At 55.1% G+C, this 22,712-nt stretch overlaps 2 protein-coding genes across 2 annotated transcripts in view; one reads left to right on the top strand and one right to left on the bottom strand.

The window, feature by feature from the left end:
• The window catches only part of ABCC6 (ATP binding cassette subfamily C member 6), a 45,536-nt gene extending 44,839 nt beyond the window's left edge, over positions 1-697 (top strand). The window contains exon 31 of the mRNA XM_045542674.1: positions 101-697. Within this exon, the coding sequence (XP_045398630.1) occupies positions 101-209 (109 nt within the window). The 3' untranslated portion in view covers positions 210-697. The remainder of the gene's footprint in view (positions 1-100) is intronic.
• A 2,891-nt stretch (positions 698-3,588) lies between these two features.
• The window catches only part of ABCC1 (ATP binding cassette subfamily C member 1), a 119,742-nt gene continuing 100,618 nt past the window's right edge, over positions 3,589-22,712 (bottom strand). Inside the window, exons 23-31 of the mRNA XM_045542676.1 lie at positions 20,996-21,306; positions 16,722-16,921; positions 15,030-15,156; positions 14,376-14,477; positions 11,126-11,272; positions 9,759-9,917; positions 8,313-8,479; positions 7,000-7,194; positions 3,589-5,216 (exon numbers count right to left, since the gene is read on the bottom strand). Coding sequence (XP_045398632.1) covers positions 5,108-5,216; positions 7,000-7,194; positions 8,313-8,479; positions 9,759-9,917; positions 11,126-11,272; positions 14,376-14,477; positions 15,030-15,156; positions 16,722-16,921; positions 20,996-21,306 — 1,517 coding nt within the window. The 3' untranslated portion in view covers positions 3,589-5,107. The remainder of the gene's footprint in view (positions 5,217-6,999; positions 7,195-8,312; positions 8,480-9,758; positions 9,918-11,125; positions 11,273-14,375; positions 14,478-15,029; positions 15,157-16,721; positions 16,922-20,995; positions 21,307-22,712) is intronic.

Raw genomic sequence — 22,712 nt, 5'->3', positions numbered from 1 at the left:
GGGAGCAAACCTCAGCCCAGAGACGCTGAGCTCTTTGAACTGCCACGTGCCTGGCCCGGTGGCCAGAGAACCAACCACCCCGTCTCCCTCTCTCCTGCAGGGTCCTGGTCATGGACGAGGGGCAGGTGGCAGAGAGTGGCAGCCCGGCCCAGCTGCTGGCCCAGAAGGGCCTGTTCTACAGGCTGGCCCAGGAGTCCGGCCTGGCCTGAGCCCGACCCCCGGCCGTCCCCACCTGCAGCGCCCTGGAGAGGCCAGTGACTTGGGCATCATCCGTGGCTCAAGCAATGTTGAGTCTAGACCCCTCTTTGCTGTCTGGGAGGAAAACGGCGGAGAAAACGGCTGATTATCACAGAGCATCAGACCTGGGAAGACACGGGGCCCCCAGCCCTGTCCACCTGGCACCAGCGTCACAGCGGCCCTCAGCCCTGGACTCACCTGGGGGACAAGGACATGCCTGTGCCCAGCTCCCCCCCACCATTCTATCAGAGCGCCTAGGGCTGGGGGCGGTGCGTGTACTTTTTACAATTTAACCCTTTTATTTTGGGACAATCCCAGATTCATAGACAAGTTGTAAGAAATAATACATAGATACCCCTCGGCCCACTTCTTCCAAAGGTGACCTCTTGCAAAACTCGAGTCAGTATCACAGCGAGGCTAAGGACACTGACGCAATACACCCGTCTGTTCAGATTTCCCACTTGCACGCTTTTGTGTTTAATTCCACAGTTTCATCACATGCTCAGGCACCCAGCACCACGGTGGGGGTATGAAATCGCCCATCCCCGCAAGGATCCCCTGTGTGGCTGTTTTTTCACCACACCCACCTCCCTCCCCGCCCTGAGCATCCGCTGACGGTTCTCCCTTGGGGCCTGGCGCCCCCATCTGACTCCAGTGCAGGGAGGACTGAGAGCCACTGCCCGAGCCTCCTGCAGCTGCTGTGCCCACCCCCCGCCCCAAGATGAGCCCCAAGGACACAGCCAGGTCCCCACGGCCCTCTCTGGGCAGGGGCAAGTCCCTTGAGCACGTTCTGTTCCCAACACTGAACAGAGGAGCCCGGACGCCGCGTCCCCACTGGGAGACGATGCCCAGGACTTGGCTCCTGTCATCCCCGGGGTTGCTAAAGGCCACACGTCTGCTGCCTGGGGGAGCTGGAGTGTTTCTGTTCACACTTCTGCTGCAGCCGCCACCAGAGCTGCCTTCACAGACCAGAGAGCAGCGTGTGGACCACGGTGGGTGGCACGTGGGGGCCGGTGCCTGCGAGTCCTGCTACCGGGGCTGCTGTTGAGCCCGGACCATGGTGGCCAGGACTCCAGCCCACAGGGCCCGGCGGGTGGGTGCAACACAGTGAGACCCAACAAGGCCACACACAGACCTTCCTCGGCCAGCGCTGCCCCAGGGGGCTCTTCATCCTCTCCACATCCACCTGTCACTGCAACATACAACCGTGCCACACGCCGCTCTGAACACCTGCCGCAGGCCCTCCAGCCGGCCCTCACCACCGGAGGGGAAGCACCACCACCTGGACCCCTCCGGGGAGGAAGGTGCTACCATCACGCCATTTTCACGGATGTCCTATGATTAGGCCATGAGGCCCTTGGACGGATAAGGAAACCGAGGCAGGGTGTAAGACGTCTCTGCCCCGGGCCATCTGGCTTCAGAGCCCACGACCTTACTGTAGAGCCATGTGACCCCTTCCCGAGCTCCAAGACATCAGCTCACCGACAAGAACTGAATTCCCCTCTGGAATCCCACCATGGGGACAGAGGGGGGGAGGGGCTTCAGTTCCTCCCTGAGCCGAGGGACTCACGTACGTCTGTCCACCGCGTTTCCCCAGCACCTGGCGCAGCACACAGGCTCAACAGCTGTGGCTTGTGTGACGGGAGGGAGGGACAGACGAGTGACCACCGTGTGTGGAGGTGACCTCAGGGCCGGGCGCGGTGCTGGGTGCCTTTCTTGACCTGCTTTCATCCTCACGACCATCCATCCACAGCCCCGGCCACACTGACGAGGAAACCGCGGCTCTGGGAGGGCAAGTTCCCACTGAGAGGCCGCAGTGACTCGGGCTCCGTCCCCAAGCAGAGCAGCCCGTCGCTACTGTGTGCCCCGTGCCCTGCTCTCGGGGAGGGGATTCAGCACTCACAGAGCTGCCATTCTGCAACTAACAGGGAAGAGGGAGGAGCCTGGAAGAACATACGGAGGCGCACGTGGTAGCCAGAGGAGGGTGCTGGGGACAGAGACAGCAGGGAGCCGGGGGACGCGACGGAGCAGCCGCGTATTTTCACGGGATCACCGCGGCTGCCGGGTTGGGAGCAGACCGTGGGTGGGGGCAGCTGGAGGCAAGAGCACCCCGCTGCCCCAGCCCAGCACCCACCCAGGAACTCCCAGGGACGCGCTTAGGATCTGACTCGGGATGTGAATGCTCAGGCTCAAGGCTCTGAGACAGAAGCCCATGTCACATGTAAAACTAAGACCCCCGACCTGCAGATCCAAACACTACTCATTCTAACGGTCATGACCTCACGAACTTCTTACTGGGCATCTCATACACTGTGGTCCCTGACGTAAGCCGACGACATCAATCAGGGACAGCCACAGCCGAGGGAAAACTGGCAGTGCTAAAATGTCCCACCTGCACGTGGACTTGGGGCGTGGCTGTACGGTGTGGCTGAAGTGGCAGCTGCCCACATCCGGGCATCCCTCACCGCCCAGCACACCCGATTCAAAGTCAGAAACCCAACACCCGAGTCTCACTGCCCCACTGGCCCAAACTCGGAAAGCACGTCAGCCAGCACAGGGAGGAAGACTCCTCTTCCACAGGCTCCCGCGCTCCCGGCTCCCTCTGTGGCTTGGCGGAGGCCACGCGACTCCTTTCGGCCCGCGGGCTGTGAGTGGAACCGACCCGTCTCACCCCTGCTCTGAGCCGCTGAGAGCAGGTGTGCACCGCCCGCCCATTCTCCCTTCCAGCGTCAGAAGACCAGGACGGGCCGGATCCACGGCCACGTGGAAAGCCGCTACCCCGGAGAGGCACCTGACCCTCACCCAGAACTGCAGGAGCAAGAAACAAACCCTGCATCTCCCGAGATTTTATGGCTAATTTGTTAGTGCAGCACGGCCTCACCCATCCTGACACCAAGGGATGTGCAGGAGTCATTCTGGGCGCATGGGATTTGCGACTCAGGTCCAGGAACCCGACCTAGGCCACACGGACCACACACACGGCACTGCTCAATTTTGCAACAACCCCACGAGGTAGGTAGGATCAGCCTCCTTTTACAGACAGAGCAACCAAGGCACAGAGGCTAAGTGACCAGGGCCACATGACCAGCAAATGACAAAGCAGGACCCGAGCCTAGGTCTATCGGATCTGGAAGCCCTCACCGCGTCCACCTTGTCCTCGTGCTGTCTCCCCACTAAACCCCACCCGATCCCCGGCCTCCGGACGTGCCATTTCTGACAACAGCCCCCGGTAGAGGTGACGCATTTGCCAAAGGGAAAGAAGAGAAGCAGACAGGAGGGTACCACCTCCTGACTCCACCTGCGGACAGGGCTGGAACCTCTGCCACTGCCCCAAAGAAAATGGAACAGTCATTTAGAAAGAAATAAAATATATATTTTTTTACTGCAAATGTTCCCATTTCCAGTGTAAGTCATTACAAAAAGACGCCCCCCCCATCCCAAGAAAAGCTTGGCTTTATCTAATGTGAAAGAATGATATAACTTACAAAAAAATAAATATTTCCGCCTCAAAGAAAGATGCGCTCTGGGTTTGAAGTAAGCACGGTAATTCAGAGCGAGTGAACGCGGGGGCCGCACTCGGCTCGTGCTGCAGCCCGGGTCTCACCGTGTTCTCCCAGCGAGACACCTGGGCACAGGCTTTGCAGGACTCTGCTCCTCCGTTTGGTTCCAGGAACACGGGAACCAAGTGTCCAATGCAGGCCTGGCTTTCAGCGATTCCCTGGGGATGCTGCTCCCTGGCCTAATCCTTCCTTCCAAGAAAGTAAAGTCGTGCGTGAGACCATGTTTCTCCCAGGAGCAGTACTTAAAAAAAAAAAAAAAAATCACTGATATTCAAGGATGGGTTCTCTTCTGGTCCTTAGAAGAGAATTCGTAACCGAAGGTCAAGTACTCTGCCACGCTGCCCCTTGGCAGCTAACCAGATGCCAATGGCGAGAAATGAAAATCTAAAAACGAGAAGCCTCAAAGGGACCCTTTTTGGTACCAAGTGGGTGTACATGGGAGGTACGTCGTGCTCTTTGCTCCGGATGCGTCACAGCCACTGGCAGACCTTCCTCTCTCGGGCACCTGGAGGGGGAAGGAAGGAGGCTGGGGTGGGGGAGGGGGGGAAGGCTGGAGTGCGGGGCAGACCAGCCCAAGCTGGGCCTCAGCCCTAAGGGATGAGCCCCCGGCCCAGTGTCCCCTAGCCCAGCCAAGTCCCTTCGATGAGGACAGGTGTGGGTGCGCAAGGCCACCTCTAGCCTCTGAAGCGAGTCCGAGCAGAGGCAGCTCTGGGAGGTCGGTTCCCAGCGTCTGAGCCCGGGAAGACCAGATGTTGGCAGGACGACCATCCAGACCCTTGGGACACTGCCCGTGGGGGAGAGTGACTTTCGCCAGGCAGCCCCGAGGAAAGGAAGCTTTCTGAGCAGAAGCAGACAAGGACGTTGGAGAGCTGGAGGGGCCGGGAGCCGCTCAAAGACTCGGAATCCACAGACTTTGGCTGTAGAGACCCGAGGCAGTTGGCTGGATTTGGTCACTAGCACGTTCTACGCAACTGATTCCTCTGGACGTCTGGCCGCCAAAACCCTCCCCTGTGGGAAGCAGCAGGGGCACGAGCCTGCACTCCTGGGGCGTGAGAACACGCGTGTGTTTCCAAGGGGCGCCAGAGGCAAGGGAGTGTGTGTTCGGGTGGGGTGCATCCCCGTCTCTCTCCTGTGTCTTCAGGGCCGATTCCAGGAAGGGGCCCGATGGTGGCTGCAACTGCTTTGGATGAGTTTTGGTTTTTTGTTTTTTTGGTTTCAGTATAGAAGGCTCGGTTTCCCGAGGATGCTGACATCCCTGCACACTGGCACGCTGGCCCTGCAGTTCTGGCCAGACGTGCCAGCTCTAGGGCTCACGCCAAGCCGGCATCCTTGGCCATGCTGTAGAAGAGTCCTCTCTGCTGTAGGAGGTCGGAGGGGGCGCCGCACTCCCGGATTTCTCCTTTGTCCAGGACGATCACCCTGCGGGAGAGGTTTGGACATGAGGGTAGGAAAGGGGTTGGTACCCTGTGGCCCTGGCAGTGCACCTGGGCAAGCCACTGCTTTGGGTCGGGCCCCTAACGACTTCTGCTAGGGCTGGTGCAGTAGTCTTCCCGCGGGCTGCCCATCCTCAACCCCTATTTCTGGTCGATGTCAAATTCCTATGAGGCTGTGTCCTTAATCTCTACCCCCAGCCATCAATAATGGTGGGAATGGTGATGATGACAACGGTGTGAACTGTTCACATTCGTTGCTCCATTACACTCAGAACAAAAGAAAAAGATCTTACCATAGTCTACAAGAGGGGTCGGCAACCTTAAAAGGGCCAGATAGTAAATATTTTAGGCTCTGTGGGCCCTGTGGTTTCTGTTACAACCCCCCATCTCTGCTATATTTACAGTGTGAACACAGCCAGAGACGACAGGAAGACAGGCAGGCATGGCTGTGTGCCAACAAAACTTTTATCATAAAAATAGGCAGGGGGCCGGATGTGGCCTGCGGGCCATAGTGTGCCGACCCCTGACACACAAAGTCCTGTAGGATCTAACACAGCCCACATCTGCCCTCATTTCTGACCTATGTCCCCCTGGAACTCAAAAGTGCCAACATAGCACCTGTCACACAGTAGGTACTCGGTGATCTTTTAAAAACATCATGTCACTCTTTTGCTTAAAATGTTCCCATGGCGTTACAGTGCCCTTAGAACAGGTGCCAAACTTCTCCCTGTGGATACATGGCGCTCTAAGATCTCGTCTTCCAGCCTCCCCTCCTACCACTGTCCCCTCCATTCCAACCTCCAGCCCCACTGGCCTCCTGTTAGCCTCCGAATTCAGTAATCGCGTTCCCATTTCAGAGCCTTTACCCTGGGCTGTGCCCTCCGCCTAGAATGTTCTTCCTTTAGATCAAAGGTTGGCAAACTGTGGCCCACAGGCTCAATCTGGCCCACTGCTTGTCTTTATGAATAAAGTTTTATTAGAACACAGCCACGCTTACTCGTTTGTGTCCTGCCTGCCACTGCTTTCATGCTACAGCATCAGAGTTGCACAGCTGTGGCAGAGACCAGATGGCCCACGAGGCAGAAACCATCCCGGCCCTTCACAGAGAAAGGTACTGATCCCTGTCCTGGATCTTCCGGTAGCTGACTCGGCTCAAATGTCACCTCAGAGAGGCCTAACGTGACCACCCACACTACATTCAGAATCCTCAAGACCCTGGCCCCAGGGCCACATGATGACTTTTGTGGGCTGCTGTCTCCACCCAAGATAAAAGTGCCAGCATAGTCACTACTTCATGCCGTCTGGATTGTATTTATTTCTTGTCTTCTGATTTTTGAAAGAAAACAAAACATTTCCATGGGCCCAGGCACTGTGCCTCTGGTGCCCAGGGGAGGCCCTGGCCCTGCCTGTCCTCACCACCCATCCTCTTGAGAGATTTCCTTCCTCGCACTCACGGCCCTCAGGGACCACGCTGACTTCTTACTCAGTTCCCTGTCTGTCTCTCCCCACTAAGCTGCTCTGTCCCCGAGGCAGGTCCCTTGTCTGGCAGCACCTGCAGAGTCCCCAGTGCCGGGAACAGTTCCAGGAACGCGGCAGGGATGCCACACAGCTGCGCTGACCGCGTGAATGACTGGCTGATGCCCGAGATACCTGGGACCACCTGGGATAAAGACAGGATCCAGCCCTGGTGCTGTCGCTAGGCACAAGCACAGTGCTGGGTGCAGGAACGAGGGGGTCAGTAAGCTGCACCCCCAAGCCCAGGGCATCACCTCGTGTAGTCCATGATGGTGTTCAGCCGGTGGGCGATGGTGAGCACAGTGCAGTCCTCGAACTGCGTCCGGATGGTGGACTGAATGAGGTCGTCTGTTTCCAGGTCCACGGCCGCCGTGGCCTCGTCCAACACGAGGATCTTCGTCTTCCTCAGCAGGGCCCGGGCCAGGCACAGGAGCTGGCGCTGCCCAACGCTTGGCCGGAAGAAAAAGACCAGGAGAGAGTGTCAAAGCGCCCTGGCCCTGGGCTGGGGGGAGGAGAGACACACTGCGCTGCTTGGACGGGGAGCGTGCAGCCAGCCCCCACGTGCGCACCGTGCCAGACCCTGCCCAGCAGTCAGAACCCGGCTCCTGCCACTCGAGAAGCTGGCTCAGAGCCAGCCTCGGCTCGGGGCTCAGAGGTGATGCTCACGGGATTTGCCCAGGTCAGCGTGGGCGACGTGGCGGTCAGCACAAACGGCCCCACGTCCACGCGTTCCTATCCAACCGTAGGGCGGTGACAGCTGAGCCTGGACGCAGCCACGTGCCCCGCTTTGGTGGACAGGATGCCGGCAGGCGTGGGGCTCGCAGAGGCTGGCCCTGGGAACGCACACCAGGGCTCGCTCAGTCTCGCGCCTCTGCTGTCGCCATAACAACACGCCCGTGCTGGTCTGCGGGGGGAGCAGGGACACACGGGGCACACCCTACTGCCCCAGCTGAGGGCCAAGCAGCTCAGCCAATAGCCGATGACCCCCAGACACGTGCGTGAGCCCAGCCAAGTCCAGCAGGGCCACCTGCTGGCTGCCCTCGCGTGTGGGCAACGACCACTGCCATGCTGCCAAACGTGCATAAAGGTTTGCAGCTGGCTGTCACAGACAGGGATGACTGAACCGGGTCCTAACTGACAACACTGGGGCAGGACCCCGGAGGCTCCCCGCTGTGCCAGGCGTTAATGCTTTAGGTGCTGGATTAGCGGCAGATCCCAGGGATCGGGGAGAAGGGGCGGTGCGTGGTATCCCCAGCTGGGAGGGAAGCCTTTCACTAATTTCACAGCTGACAGCCACGCTCAAGCGAATGCAGCAGGTGTAAGAAAGGAGACGCACTGGCCACTGGTTATTACACCTGATGGTAAGAAGAGGCTGGACTGAAACCCACTTTACAGACACAGAAACTGAGACTCCAGCAGGGGAAGGGACAGACGGCTCACATGTGGCAGAACTGGGGCTCAAATCCAGGTCTGACACAGATGTAAGAGGACAGAATCTTCAAATGCCCCAACCGAGGTGGCGCCTAGAAGACCTTGCCCGGTGTCACCCTGCGCAGGGCCCGCCTACCTCAGGTTCTCCCCGCCCTCCGCGCACTCGTGGTCCAGCTTGTCGGGAAGGGAGGACACGAAGCCCTTCAGGTGCGCCAGCTCCAGGGATGTCCAGACCTCTTCGTCTGAGTACTGGCTGAACGGGTCCAGGTTCATGCGGAGGGAGCCCGAAAACAAAACGGGGTCCTGTTCAGAGAGAAGACAGCGGAGGGCACGTGAAGCCTGCGTCACGCCGGACGTGGCCCGAGTGACAAGGTACTGCCCAGAAAGTGCTGGCCAGAATTGCTGACGAGGGGGATTCAGAGTGCCACACAATCGCTATTTTTGGAGATGTTAATGACGGGAAAACAAGGTCCGGAAAAGCCTGGGTTAAGCAGAGTCAAACAGATGTCTTCTCTGCAGAACTTCCCAGAGCCTTCGATACACACAGGAGCTGAGAACCTTCCAGAAAGGAGGCACGGCATGGGTAGCTCCAAATCATAAAGTACTGTGGATCCCCTCCCTGTCCCCCAACTCCAAAAGAGATTCTTATAATGCACTTTAGGGAACATTACACTAAAAGGCAACATATTAAAAAATCACTACCTGTAGTAGCGGTCCCCAAACTTTGTGGCACCAGGGACCAGTTTCATGGAAGATAATTTTTCCATGGACAGGGGTGGTAGGGGGATGGTTTGTTTTGGGACGATTCAAGTAAGATGTTCACTTGCCACTCACTGATAGGGTTTTGATATAAGCCTGCAAGCACACGATTTATTCTGGTCTCTGTGCAGTCAAACCTCTCTGCTAATGATAACCTGTATTTGCAGCTGCTCCCCAGCACCAGCATCACCGCCTCAGCTCCACCTCAGATCCTCAGGCATTAGACTCTCATAAGGAGCCACAACCTAGATCCCTCACACGCACAGTTTACAGTGGGGTTCGTGCTCCTATGAGAATCTAATGCCTCCGCTGATCTGACAGGAGGTGGAGCTCAGGCAGTGATGTGAGCCATGGGGAGCGGTGGTAAACATAGAGGAAGCTTCGCTCACTCACATCCTGCTGTGTGGCCCAGTTCCTAACAGGCCACAGACCAGTACCAGTCTGCGACCTGGGGCTTGGGGACCACAGAACTGCAGGAATTGTTCTAGAAAATTCTTAGTTGTTCTTAAAGGGTTAGAGATCCTCAGTCTGACTCTGACAGCCACCAGGGGAGAAGATGGTGTTATCTGGACTCTGCTAGGTGCTCAGGAAACGGCCTCTGAGTGGCAGGAGTGCAAGACGGATACCCAGTTAATTCCCACTTTGTTATTTATACGATAAGAGGGGATTCAGGGGAGAAGAAACACAGCGCAATTTCGGTGGAAATAATCAAGTAGGGACAAATTTACGTTTGTCCTGAAAATACACATATGTCACTGTTTGGGGACCACAGTAGCTGGCTTGCCAGCCCCAGCTCACGCCCGTGGCCGCGCCCCGACCGCACCTGGGGGATGATGGTGATCTTGACACGGAGGTTGTGCAGGCCGATCTTGGCGATGTTGACATCATCGATGACGATCTCCCCTTCGGCAGACTCGTTGATCCGAAACAAGCCCAGGGTCAGGGATGACTTCCCGGCTCCTGTCCGCCCCACGATGCCAACCTACAGGATGGATGGGCCCAGGGTAAGGTAGGATCGCTGGCACATGGGGATGCCCCTGCCCCACTCAGGGGCTGCCCAGGCAGTTCAGCCATCTGGTCGACCCAACTCCTGCCACCACCACCCTCTTCCCCCCTAGCCCCCCTGCAGCTTCCGAGAGATACTCTTTCAGGGGCTGTTTCGGCCAAGGTCAAGAATGACTCCCCTCTCTTTGCCAGGCTCCCCAAGGAATTAATCAGCTCTTTCTATAAGCTACTAGAGACCTTCAATGAGGCAGGCGCAAGGCAGGCACACCCCTTTTGGTACAACCTGGCCTCCACCTGTCTTCCCTCGAGGGAACGAGGCTCCCCTGTTAATGGCTGAGGACTGACAGTCCTGACCTGCAGTCTCGATTCTGTTGCTCATCTGGGCCCGAGCGGCAGGCTGCACAGAGCACGTGCCAAAATGCCCACGACGGAAGGTTGCCAAGACTCAGTGAGAACATCGCCCACCCTGTTCTTCCCCTCGTTATAAGTCAGAGAAATTATCTGCTGGGAACAGAACATCCCGAGCCTTGTGGCAGGGCAGGTTTAGCACGACGAAAGCAGCACTGTCCCCAGCAAACAGCCAGAAAGGCCTTGGGCTGATTCCCGAGGAAGGTCTGGGGTGAGAAGGTCTCCCAGGAACAGCTTGGAACCAGGGAAGGTTCCAAAATTCTGACAATTTCACACTTCCCTTGAGCCATCCCTAGTAGTGATGGTGACATCTTATTCTAGAGATTGGAAACTCGAATGCCATATAAGGGCCAGGCATCCCATGAAAGGGGCAGGGACCAGGATGGACTGTGAGCTCCTATCTTGTCCAGCAAGAACCGGGGGCGGGGGGGGGGGGATGGGCCCAGGGCTGTCAGATGTTCTGATCTTCCCAGAAAAGCAGGAAATGGCTTCTCACATAAAATGTTCCAGATTACTATTTGCAACTTACTCAGAAGTCTCCCAAAACATACCTGCGGGCCTCATTTGGTTTTCAGGCCACCAGTTTGGGACCCTGCTGGGACTCCCTGAACAGTTTTCACTGCCATAAGCTGCCCGCTGCCCTCTAAGAGTGACTCAACCCCGGGTTGCGGGGCTGTGACCGGCTAGGGAAATGCCACAGCTGGATTCATCCGGGTGGCAGCCCGTGCCCGGCTGTGAATGGGTGGAGGGAGGAGGCGGGGGAGGGCGTGCACCCACCTTTTCCCCCCCGTTGATGGTGATGTTGATGTTCTTCAGGACCAAGTCCAGGTCCTCCCGGTAACGCAGGCCGTAGTTCCGGAATTCCACCCGGCCCACCTGGGGCCAGGTGCTGGGCGGAGCCGTCTCCTGGATCTGCCAGGGAGCCTTCAATCACAGCGGGGGTGGCGGGGAGAAGAGCGTAAGGGACCCCAAGTCCATCCCCCGTGTCACTGCCCAACCTGAACTGGCCTCCGCGAGCCCTCTGCCCTCCCCTCCCTCTGCGGCTCGCTCTGCTCACACAGGGGCCTGCTCTGCCCGCAACGCCCTCCCCAGCCCACCCCGTGGCCGCTCCCTCGAGTCCCACAGAGCTCTGGTCAATCGGTCACGAGTGCCCTCCTGGGCCGCCTCAATCCCGTCAGCACACGCCGCCTCCTGGGCCCACCTGCTTGTTCGTTCTGTCCCCGCACCCGCTGGGCCATGCACGCGGGGTGGACAGGCTCTCTAGCGTTCGCTGCTGCGGCCCAGGGCTCAGAGCACAGAGCAGATGCTCAGGGAATATTCGTGGACTGACCAATGAAATGAGCAGTCTGCTCTGGGCAGACACGAGAGGGAAGGGGGGTCGCCCCGGCCGGAGGGCAGCGGTAGCCGCAACAGCTAAACCCGGGAGGTTTCCACGTCCCAGGCCCTGCGCCAGTGACTCCAGCATGTCATCTCACGCAACCCTCCCCACGATCCCGGGAGCGGGGTCCTTCCACTAACCCCAGCTTCCACACGAGGAAACTGAGACGCGGGGAGGGCAGGTGACTTGCCCAGGGTCACACAGCCCCTATTCTGAAAAGCCTCTTAGTTCGGTCCAGCATTCCCTGAGGCCCCAAACTGGGTAGGTCTGGGGGTAGCTCGGTGGCTGCTGCCGGAGGGGAACTCACGTCCCTCCAGGGGCTGAGCACAAGCAGACCGTGAACCTGGCTGCACGGCGTATGGACACACTCACAGCCAAAAAGGGCACGGAACAAGAAAGTGTCCGTCATCTTTTGGGCAAGAATCTCAGCTCCTCTGAGGAAGCCCTCTATATAAGAACAGCATTTTATACCGAGCGCTTACAACGCACTGGGTGCTGTGCTCAGCGCTGCAGACAGATGACGTCGCCCGAGCCTCAGCACAACGCCCGGGGGAGGTGACTGTTACTACACGTGGATGCAGAGATGCTCTGGCTAAAGGGCCCCTCACGGAGTAACAGGCAGATCCCGCTGACGTTAAAAACAAAAAAACAAGCAAACGTGTGGGAATGTACATGTGTGAACACACACAAGGAAGGTTCCAGAGGAAACACACCAACCAACCCGCTAACAGGGGCCCCCTCTGGGAAAGAGCGCGAGGGAGGGGATGGGACGGGATGAGAGAACTTCCATTCTTCCTCCTCCAAAACCTTCTTGCATTAGTTTTTTTAACAAGCACACCTCCGTTTTGTAATTATGTACATAAACGAAGGACACGTGCTGTAAGAACCTAGTGAGAGGCCTTGCAGACAAGTGGGTGGAACTTTCTAAATGCACATAAGCACACACTATACACTGAACGGGGGTGGGACTACAGTTCTTTACTTTCTCTTGCGTTTGTCTAACATGCTGTTATCTAAAAATATAAAAGAAGTAAAAACAAGTGGGATGCTTTTTAAAACTGAATTCAACTGAACTACATGCTTTAAATGGGCATGGCATGAATGATATCTCAATAAAGCTGCGATAAAAACTAACGAAATACACTGTAAATACGTCCCACATTGGGTGGGAGGCTCCCGGTGTAATGCGCCCTTGCTTCCACCGGGGGGCACCCGCACCACTCTGAACAATGCCCGCCCAGGAGGGCTGACCTGGTTCACCCAGTCGGAACAGGGAAGGACTGGGCACAGGTGACCTCTGGGAAGCCCTCAGGATAGATCTTTTTCGGGTATTATCCAAGCTCACTGCAACCTCCAACTCCTGGGCTCAAGCGATCCTCCTGCCTCGGCCTCCCAGAGCGCTGGGATTACAGGTGTGAGCCACCGCGCACGGCCGACAGATCTTAACCCAGGCCTCAGTATCACTCCCTGGGGGAGTTTCCTGGAAGGCGAGTGGCACAATGGCACGGACACAAATCCTAGGTCCCCATTTACCAGCCCTGTGATCTCGGGCAAGTACGTTCACCTCTGTCTCAAGTTTTCTCACTGGTAAAACGGGGATGATATTAATAGCATCTAAATCATAAGGTAAAGATGAAATGAATTACTCCGTGGAAAACGTTGAGGATGGGGCCTGACACAGGACAGGGCACAATGTGTGTCCCTGTCATCATTGGCAGGAGTGGGGATGCTGCTGTCACCAAGCGTTATTCTTGTTGATATTAACATCATCATCCCGACTACTGCTGTCATGTGTCCAGGGCACAGCAAGGCAGTTACTGAGGGCGATGTGGCATCAGAGTCTGGAGGCTTGGGTCCTAGTCCCAGCTGTCCCACTGAGCCACGTGGGACCTAAGTCAGCCATCATCCCTCCCCAGGTTCCCTTTCTCTTCATCTATAAAGTGGGGACTTGGGTTATAGGGCTTCGCAAACTTCGCTCAGTTTCTTACCACGTCATGATTTCTGCAATATCCCTGTCCCGATTCTCTTGTTACTTACTTTTAACACTTTGAGTCAACTCACTTGTACTTTATTTCTCAACTTATCTTAAGAGGAAAACTTACTACAATCACAAATGGAAAACTAGTATTATTTTCCGTAACGGAAGTCCCCCATACATAACAGATTATTTTTGTTAGACAGAGGTTGCCCACTGAAGCCTCTGAGCTTGAAGGCTGCTCTTTATCTATCTGTTCGAGGGAGATAATCTCAGTTAGCAAGGTGGTTAAAGACCTACTGGCACCAAACTAAGTCTTGCTCTGTGATATCATCAAAAAGATATGAAAGAACTAGAGAAGGAAAAACTTCCGCAGTCTGTGATGAACGTTGTCTGAGTGCCCTGATGCATCCCATAACCTAGGATACGGGCACTCCATGTCTCGGGGAAAGACAGGATGATTGTAAACTATTTTCTCACCCTAAAATGAGGAGGTTCTATGTTAATGCTGCAAAAACACCGCGGGAGCTGAGACGGACCCCTGCCTGGTGGGGAATCCAACTTACCCTCCCGCTCAGGGGCGGAGGACACACGAGATACGGCCCGGAGGTCTCTCTGGGGTGAAGACACACTGAGGACCAAGGCCAAGAGGACAGGCTGGGGCCCTGCCTTACCTCCTTCTCTGTCTCCGAATACTCCTTGAGCCTCTCCACGGCCACGATGTTGGCCTCCGTCTCAGACCACATTCGAACCAGCCAGTTCAAGTACGTGGTGATCTGCAGGGAGAGAGTCGCATGCAGTGTCTAGAGTGAGCAAGCTTGCTTCCCTTTCCACCAGTGTGACTGACGAAACATTTCAAATAACAAGGGACAGACATCAGCAACCCCACATACGGCCACGGCTTGCCACACTGCATCTCTTAAGTAAGCACCACATTTTCTAAATAACCCATCAGCCGCACAAGGTAATCAGAAAGGAAACTGGAAAATATTTTAAACTAGGTAATAAGATGTAAGCACCGTGTATCAAAATTTGCGAGATGCAGCTCAAGCAGTGCTTAGAGGGAAATTTAGTTTTAAAAGCATTTCCCTTGTAGCTGGAAGTACCCTCTTGGGCCATCGAGGAGTCTCCTTGACAGACGGCAGAAATCCTGGCCACACGTCGAACTCCTCTCCTGCCCCAGTGGGGCACCAGGCCCTGGACCCACCCCTCCAACCCCTCTCCTCTTCCTTCTCCCTCCTCCTGCGAGAGTCCGAAGCAAAGGAACCTGCCGGCCGGCTCCCCCCGTAACAGACTTTAACGCTCCGGCCTCGCGTGCCCCGTCTTACCTGCAACGCGTACGACACCGACAGGCCCACCAGGCCGGCGCTGAGGCTGTGCCGGGAGATCACCGAGAACAGGGAGGCGAACAGGACGATGCAGTTGCCAACGTACTCCAGCCGCACGGCCAGCCACCTGCGCGAGACACACGGGCAGGCGGACACGGACACACACACACACACACACACACACACAGCGTCAGCCTCCAGAGACCCGGCTTCTAGCTCACGGGGGGGGGGGCATCTTTTGCTACCAGAAATGACTCCCCTCTCTCTGTAGTTGCAGAGAGAGCCCTCCCGGGCCCTGCTTGTCTGAAACAGGCAGCCTGGCAATGGGGAAGGAGGGCAGAAGGGACACGACACTGGAAAGTTGTCACTCGTCTGGCAAGCCCTGGGGTCTATTTTTTTTTAATTAATTAATTTATTTTTTATTTTTTAAGAAAACCAACGCTTTCACAGTAGGCAGGCCTTGCAGTCTAAAACAGAGTTCTCCAGAGACAATCTTCCCAGGAATCTGAATCTTGCTTTTTTAAGAACCCATTTCCTCTCACTGAAGCCTTTAAAAATATACACCTACACCTAAATGCATTAAAAAAAAAAATGTTCTCGAAATTCCCTACATACTAAGAAGCCATCAACTGTTAAGAGGCACGGCTGATGTAAAGTGACCGTGACCCGCTTCTCAGACTTCGGGCTAAGGTCAAGTGTAAAATAACTTGGCCCGGGAGGGATCTGAGAGGGAAGAGAGAGACCAACCTCCTGTGATGTCCGCAGACCCTGCTCCTCCTAATTCCAGAAACTTTAAGTTGTATTATTTTCCCTTTTAAAATATAAACAGATATCGTATTTGTTTAAAGCTAACTTTCATGCTGTATCATGTAGCACCAGGACTATTATTCTCAAGTTTTAAACTGTGAACGGAGCGGGCTAGGGAGATGGCAGCTGGTGTTTCTCCCAGCCAGCCCACACGGTGCACGTGACTGATCTTCACGCAGGTGAGAGGCTCCAACAGACACGGCCAGGGGGTGACAAACTCCCTAAAAATTCTGCAAGGGAAGTCGAGGCCTCCAGTAATTCAGGGTCTGCCCACCCGGCCACGCACTGTGGGATTATGGCGCGTAAGGAGGGCGAATGGTTACGTCCCCTCCAAGGCACTGTGACTTTTTAAAAACATGTATCAGGATGCGAATGGCGAGAAGGATGCTGTCTTAGGGGTAAGTCAGATGCTTCTCTAAAATTCAGCAAATGATTAGCAAACTTCTGCCGCGTTGTGGACGATGCCGTGTGTGTTTGACCCGCGAGACGGCGATCTCAGATGATCCAGCTTGGTATTAGTGAACCGTGCCACACCTGCCCGGGGTGCGTGACCACCCCAGCCAAGAACTGCGGTGCGAAAACGCTCAGCAGCAGAGTCTGTCGCTGCAGACCTGGCGTCACCAGGACGACAGTTAAAGGACAGCTCCGGCGGGGTTTTCTGACTCGGGAAGGACCCTGTCCCTGCACTGAAATGCCCCTGGTGCCGTGTGGTCACGGCGCTCCTGTCGGCGTTTGACGGCTAGTGTGACCTCGCCTGTCCCCGTCTGCCCGTCCTGTCTGAGAGGCCCCGAGTTTGGCTTCGCACCCGGGAAGGGGCGGGGAGGAGACGGGGCAAAGGGACAAGGCGCTCGGAGGGCTTCCCCGGCCCCCGCAGGCCACGCCCACCTGTTGGCCACGATGCTGGGGTAATAGGCCTTCTGGCTCTCGTCCACCTTCAGGTCGCTCTGGCGGATGAAGCGCTCCTGCTCCTCGAAGGCGCGGATGACGCTGACGCCCAGCAGGGTCTCGTTGAAGTGGGAGTACACCGGGGAGCACCTCACCGACTCGAGGCGCTTCAGCTGCCGGGAGGAAGCCACGTAGAACCTCTGGGGTGCGGGAGAGAACAGACAGCGGTGGGTCCCCTCGTCCCACCCTCCCAGGGCGGAGCGGGACAAAGTCTGGATGGAACCTGTGCCTCCAGGAGGCAGGATGCCGGCGCTGGGCTGCTCCAACAGGTGTTCCCACTCACTCGGGAACCGCAGGCACAGTGACAATGACAGTGACAACAGTGACAATGACAGTGACAACAATGGCCCACACCACCTACAGCACACCGTCCCAGGCATCGTTCTCAGTGCCTTCACACACAGCAGTTCATTTAGTCCTCACAAAACAAACCTGTGCCGTGCTCCCTCCTGCTACGATGGGTAAACTAAGAAGCCAGTTCACCTCCCTCCTCCCCGGGTCACGTGGTAGGAAGAGGCAGAGCTGGCATTTGAGCCCCAACATCTGGCTGCAGAGTGCTAACTTCCACTCCAACCGGCACTGCCTCTCCGAGGCCTGTGACCTCTAGGGTTTTACGGCCCCGACAGCGGGGGTGTAGACACAGGTCTGGAGACCAACCGGACCTCAGTTCAAATCCTGCCTCTGCTGTCGATTAACAACATAAACGCGGCCAACGCTTCATTTCTCGGGGCCTCCGTTTCCTCCTCTGTGAAATGGCAGCAACAAGGCCTGCTTCACAGGGTCACTGTGACAATGACAGGTAAGCATCAGTCTCCCGTGAGATGGGTCATGTATTTGCAGGCACACGCGTTTCATGTACCATACAGACATACGACATCACTAAGCACAGTGCCTGGTGGTATTAGGTTGAACCATAAGAAATGGCTGCTTTTGCAGGTAAGAATCAGACGAATATCAGCGGTATCATATGGTTTCAGCTAACAGTAAGCTCTCAGGTAGAGGGTGACTACTGTTGTCATTAAGTGACAGAATTCTGCCTGTTCATCACGTCCCCTCAGCCGTGCCTGTGCCCACCCAACGGCTGGTTCCGGCACGCTCACCCGCGAGGATAAAGTAAATCTCGTCACCCCTTCTTCCCTCAATGGCCTCCCAGGCTCCGTGGGGCCAACCACACCCCTCACTGACCTTGTCCTGCACCCCCCCATCCCCGCAGGCCACCCCCCCCCACCATCTCTGTCCCATTCCTCATCATCCGGCAAAAGATGGTGCAAATGATGCTTTCTGGGAGAGCTCTCCTGCCCCTACAGCTCACTGTCACATCTCCTGGTCGTGGTGACACCACACCTCTCGGGCAGACGTCTCGTCCGCTCTGCACCTGCCTCACCGGGGCATTCAGCCAGCACCAGGCACAGTTGCCCAACGAGTCTTGCTGGAGACAGAACAAAAGGCAGCCACCCGCCGGACGCTTTGAGGAACCGTGGAACGGATGCCGGATTGGCCGTTTGAGGACGCTGAGCTCTCTTGGCCTCAGTTTCCTCATCTGGACAAACGGACGCAGTGAGACTGGGGTTCCCCTTTCCAAAGGCAAGGCCCCTGCAACTGCTTAGCCGTGGCAGAGCTGGATGGACCGACAGAGGGCTGTCAGGAGCCTGGCCCCCCTGCCTCCAGCCCCTTGCCAGCTGCCCCGGGCCATCTGGAGGCAGAGTCCTTGAGCAGAGAGCAGGAAAGTACCAGGTGCCTTTCACGAGGCCTCTGCACTTAGCAGCTCCTTTCTGGTTGACAGTCGGGCTACGGTAATTAAACCCACAGGCGAGCAGCCCTCTGCGGCCCCAGAAACCCCGTACGCCAACCCAGGGACCACACCACCGGGGCTGCTCTCGGGGGCTGCTCTGCTCACTCCTGGAATGTGGATTGGATGTCACCCCCGTCCAGCAGTTCCCACCACCTTGAACGAAACCCAGACCCCTGGCATGGCCAAAGGCCCACATGATCATCCCCACCTGACCCTTGACCTCACCTCCTCCCTTTTTACTTTTTTTGAGACAGAGTCTCGCTCTGTCGCCCGGGCTAGAGTGCCGTGGCGTCAGCCTAGCTCACAGCAACCTCAAACTCCTGGGCTCAAGCGATCTTCCTGCCTCAGCCTCCCGAGCAGCTGGGACTACAGGCACGTGCCACCATGCCCGGCTAATTTTTCTATTTTTGGTAGAGATGGGGTCTTGCTCTTGCTCCGGCTGGTCTCAAACTCCTGACCTCAAGCCATCCTCCCACCTTGGCCACCCAGAGTGCTAGGATTACAGGCGTGAGCCACTGTACCTGGTTCCTGACTCTTTTTTCTCAATGTTCTAGGTGCAAATTCTTCTAAAGTATTTTACCTGTTCAACTTCCTCTACTTGTCACTGCCTCAGAATCTTAGTTACTAGAAAAAGCTAACCTGAGATGAATTTCTGAATGATCTGATTTTTTAAAAAAAATTATGCACTTCTCTTTTTAACTCTAGTCCAGGAGAACAAACTACCTCCTGGGCTGGGATTCCTCTTTTGCAGACCACGGCAGTGGCAGAGGCTCACGAACACACACAGCCAGTGGACAACGGCCTGCCTGTGCCGGGCCATGGCTGCCACCCAGACACCACCGGGCGCTGTTCAAGGATGCAAACAAGCCCACAGAGCAGAAATGCCTCCTCCCAGCAACCCAGACGCTCCAACAGAACTCGGCACCGTCTTCCCTCCTACATTACCTCTTGTATTAAAAGGACTTGCTTTCAAAACTGAAAGTAATGTATACTGAGCCTCAGCATGTTCTCTGTCAAATGGAAACACAAGCCATACTGCAAATAACATGAGAAACCACACATGTTCACGGAACACATGGTAACACCTTCTGCAGAACGCATGAGGCAGGGACCGACGGCCTACACAGCGTCCCCGTTTTCCTGGGAACTGCACTGTGTCCAGCTACAAAACTACACTTCCCAGCCTCCCTTGCAAATAGAGGTGGTCATGTGACTAAGTTCTGCACAACCAGACGTACAGTAGTTCCCTGCTAGCCAAGGTTTCACTTTCCCCCATTTCAGTTATATGCAATCAACTGATGTCCAAAAACACTACGTGGAAAATTCCAGAAACAATAAGTTTTAAATTATGGGCCCTTCTGAGTCGTGTGAAGAAATCTTACACTGTCCTGCTCCGTCCCACCCAGGACGTGAATCATCCCTTTGTCTAGCGTGTCCACGCTACTGACACTACACATGCGGTGCACTTACTAGCTGTCTCCCTTGGCAGGTCAACTGCCGCAGCACTGCAGGGCTTGTGCCCAGGTAACCCTGTTTTACCTAATAGTGACCCCAAAGCACAAGAGTGTAGTGATGCTGGCATATTGTTGTAGTTGTCTTACTTTATCATTACTGTTGTTAATCTACTACCGTGCCTATAAATTAAATTTTATCGCAGATATATATATGTATAGGGAAAAACATAGTATATCTAGGGGTTGGTACTAACTGGTTTCAGGCATCCACTGGAGGTCTTGGAACACATCCCCTGTGGATAAGGGGGGATTACTGTATTTAAACGGATACTGCTGATTCAGTGAACATATGATGCCTTCCCTTGTTCCCCTGCTTCCTCTGTCTCACTGTCTGAACTACAGATGTGATGGCTGGAGCTCCAGAGCCATTTTGGACCATGAGATCAACTTAAGAATAGAAGGCTTGTGCAAAGTGGGTAATATTTTAACACATTAAAAAATAAATAAAAGGAATCTGGAATACTAACGAACTCATGGAGCTGCCATAGCAGCCCTGAATGGACTACTTCTAAATTTCTGTTAAGACAGAGAAATAAACAAACACCTATCTTGTTAAAGCTACTATATTATTCACATCTCCAGCATCTGCAGGAGGTTTAGAAATTAAAGAATTTTATACCTAAGGAAATTTTAATAATGAAGATGTCTTTATAGGTTTTGTTTCCTTTGCTAATTAACTTATGGCTAGAAAAATATAATCTATTAGGAAAAAAGTCCTTTTGCTTACTGCAAGCTAAAAACATTCAATTTAGGTATGCAAAACTGACAGAAACAAATCTAAACCCTCCTCAAGCAAATCCTCAGCAGCTCCACACTGTTGCAATGGTGAGAGGAAATGACCCCTTAGGTGACACGGGAGCACAAGACACAGCGGGGCTCATCCTGGACACCAAGACCCCAGCTCGTACCTGGACGAAGAAGTAGAGGAGGCCCAGGGGCGGAATGATGACAGCGGCGATGGGTGTGGCCAGCAGGATGATGATGCAGGCGCCAATGACATTGAACATGGAGCCCATGAACATCTTGATGACCTGAGGGATCATCGAGTCCACCGTGTCCAGCTCCTTGGAGAAGCGGTTCACCAGGTTCCCGCTGGGCGTGCGCTCAAAGAAGCTCATGGGCGACCGCAGGACGTTGTGCAGCAGGTTCAGGTGTAGACGGCGGGAAGCAAAGATCCCCCCGATGGACACTGCCATGGAGTAGCCGCACACGGTGATACCTGCAAACACTCCGGAGTTAAACCCCGCAGCGGGGAAGGGGCCGGGTGGGGTCGCGCACTGCAGGGAGTGGCCGGCTGGACAGAGCAGGCCTGGACTCCCAACTTCTAAGAATAATAATAACGATGGTGGCTATTATTTAGAGAGCGCTTACCATGTGCTAAGCACTGTGCTAGGGTTTTACATGTATCTGATTTTTATTATGACTCTAAGTTCTATTTTGCAGCTCAGAAAACTGAAGCCCAGATAGGTGCATTCCTTTGCCCTTAATATACTCAGCGGAAGAGAAGCAGAGCTGGGATTTTAATTCAGACAGCCTGGTCCAGGGTCATGCTCGCAACCTGTGTGCCCTATTCCTCTAGACCAGCGCTGTCCAATGGAACTTTCTGCAGTGAGCGGAATGTGCTATGTGCCGTCCATACGCACATATGTACAGCAGCCATACGTACACACTCACGTCCGTATGTACAGCAGCCATGACTAGCCACTGGTGGCTACTGAGCACTTGAAATGTGTCTAGTCCAATCAAATAACTAAATTTTATTTAATTTTAATTAATTGAAATTAAAACAGCCACCACGCTAGAAAGACATCATCGTTCCAGACCAGATACTGTTGCTGTGTGAGCCCAGATAAACACCACACCCTCTCTGTTCTCTACCTTCCCTCAATCATCATTTGGAGGCCACAGCCCTCTGCCCTAATGGCAGGAGGAGGGGAGGTTAGGGATTGAGAAACTCAAAACATATTCTGTCTGCCCTCCTAGCGATGTTTTTTCCCACAGCCATCTCCTGGAGGCCATGAGACATTTGTGGCTTCTCCAACAGCCCACACGGTAGGGCACTGTTCTTTCCAGAGTGGCAATTTCACAGGGACACGGGTTTCTATCTTGGCCTCTTTAATCAGGGAGAAACCGGAGAGGCGGGGGCCAAAATGACAGGCTCGGAAGCCAACACCGCCAACTCCACAGCCAGGGGACCTTCGACAGGTCGTCTAACCTCTCTGCATCTCAGTTTCTTCCTCCATGAAGTGAAGACAATGACGTTTACCTCGGAGCACCATGCATGTGAAGTCCCTGGCTGGCAATGCGCTTGGCACGCAGGAAGTACTCAAACGTGTCACGCATATGCATTTACTGTCTACATGTGCACATCAGACATTTAATGTACGTGGGTGGATATAAATACGGTTTTTTGAGCACATAAATACAGCTCCTATGCTGCACAGTGCAGAGGTTAAGTCTTCCGCCAGACTGTTCATTCAACGCCAGCACTGCCACGTAGTAGCTGTGTGACTCTGGGCACTTACTCAACCTCTCTGGGCCTCACTTTCTGCATCACTAAAATGGGGAAAGTATGAGCTCCTACCTCACAGGATTGCTACAAGGATGAAATAAGTTAAAACACAA

Source organism: Lemur catta, chromosome 2 (genome assembly GCF_020740605.2).
Source record: "Lemur catta isolate mLemCat1 chromosome 2, mLemCat1.pri, whole genome shotgun sequence".
Lineage (NCBI taxonomy): Eukaryota > Metazoa > Chordata > Mammalia > Primates > Lemuridae > Lemur > Lemur catta.
Note: the sequence above shows the minus strand (reverse complement) of the source record. Positions and strands in the feature narration are given on the sequence as shown.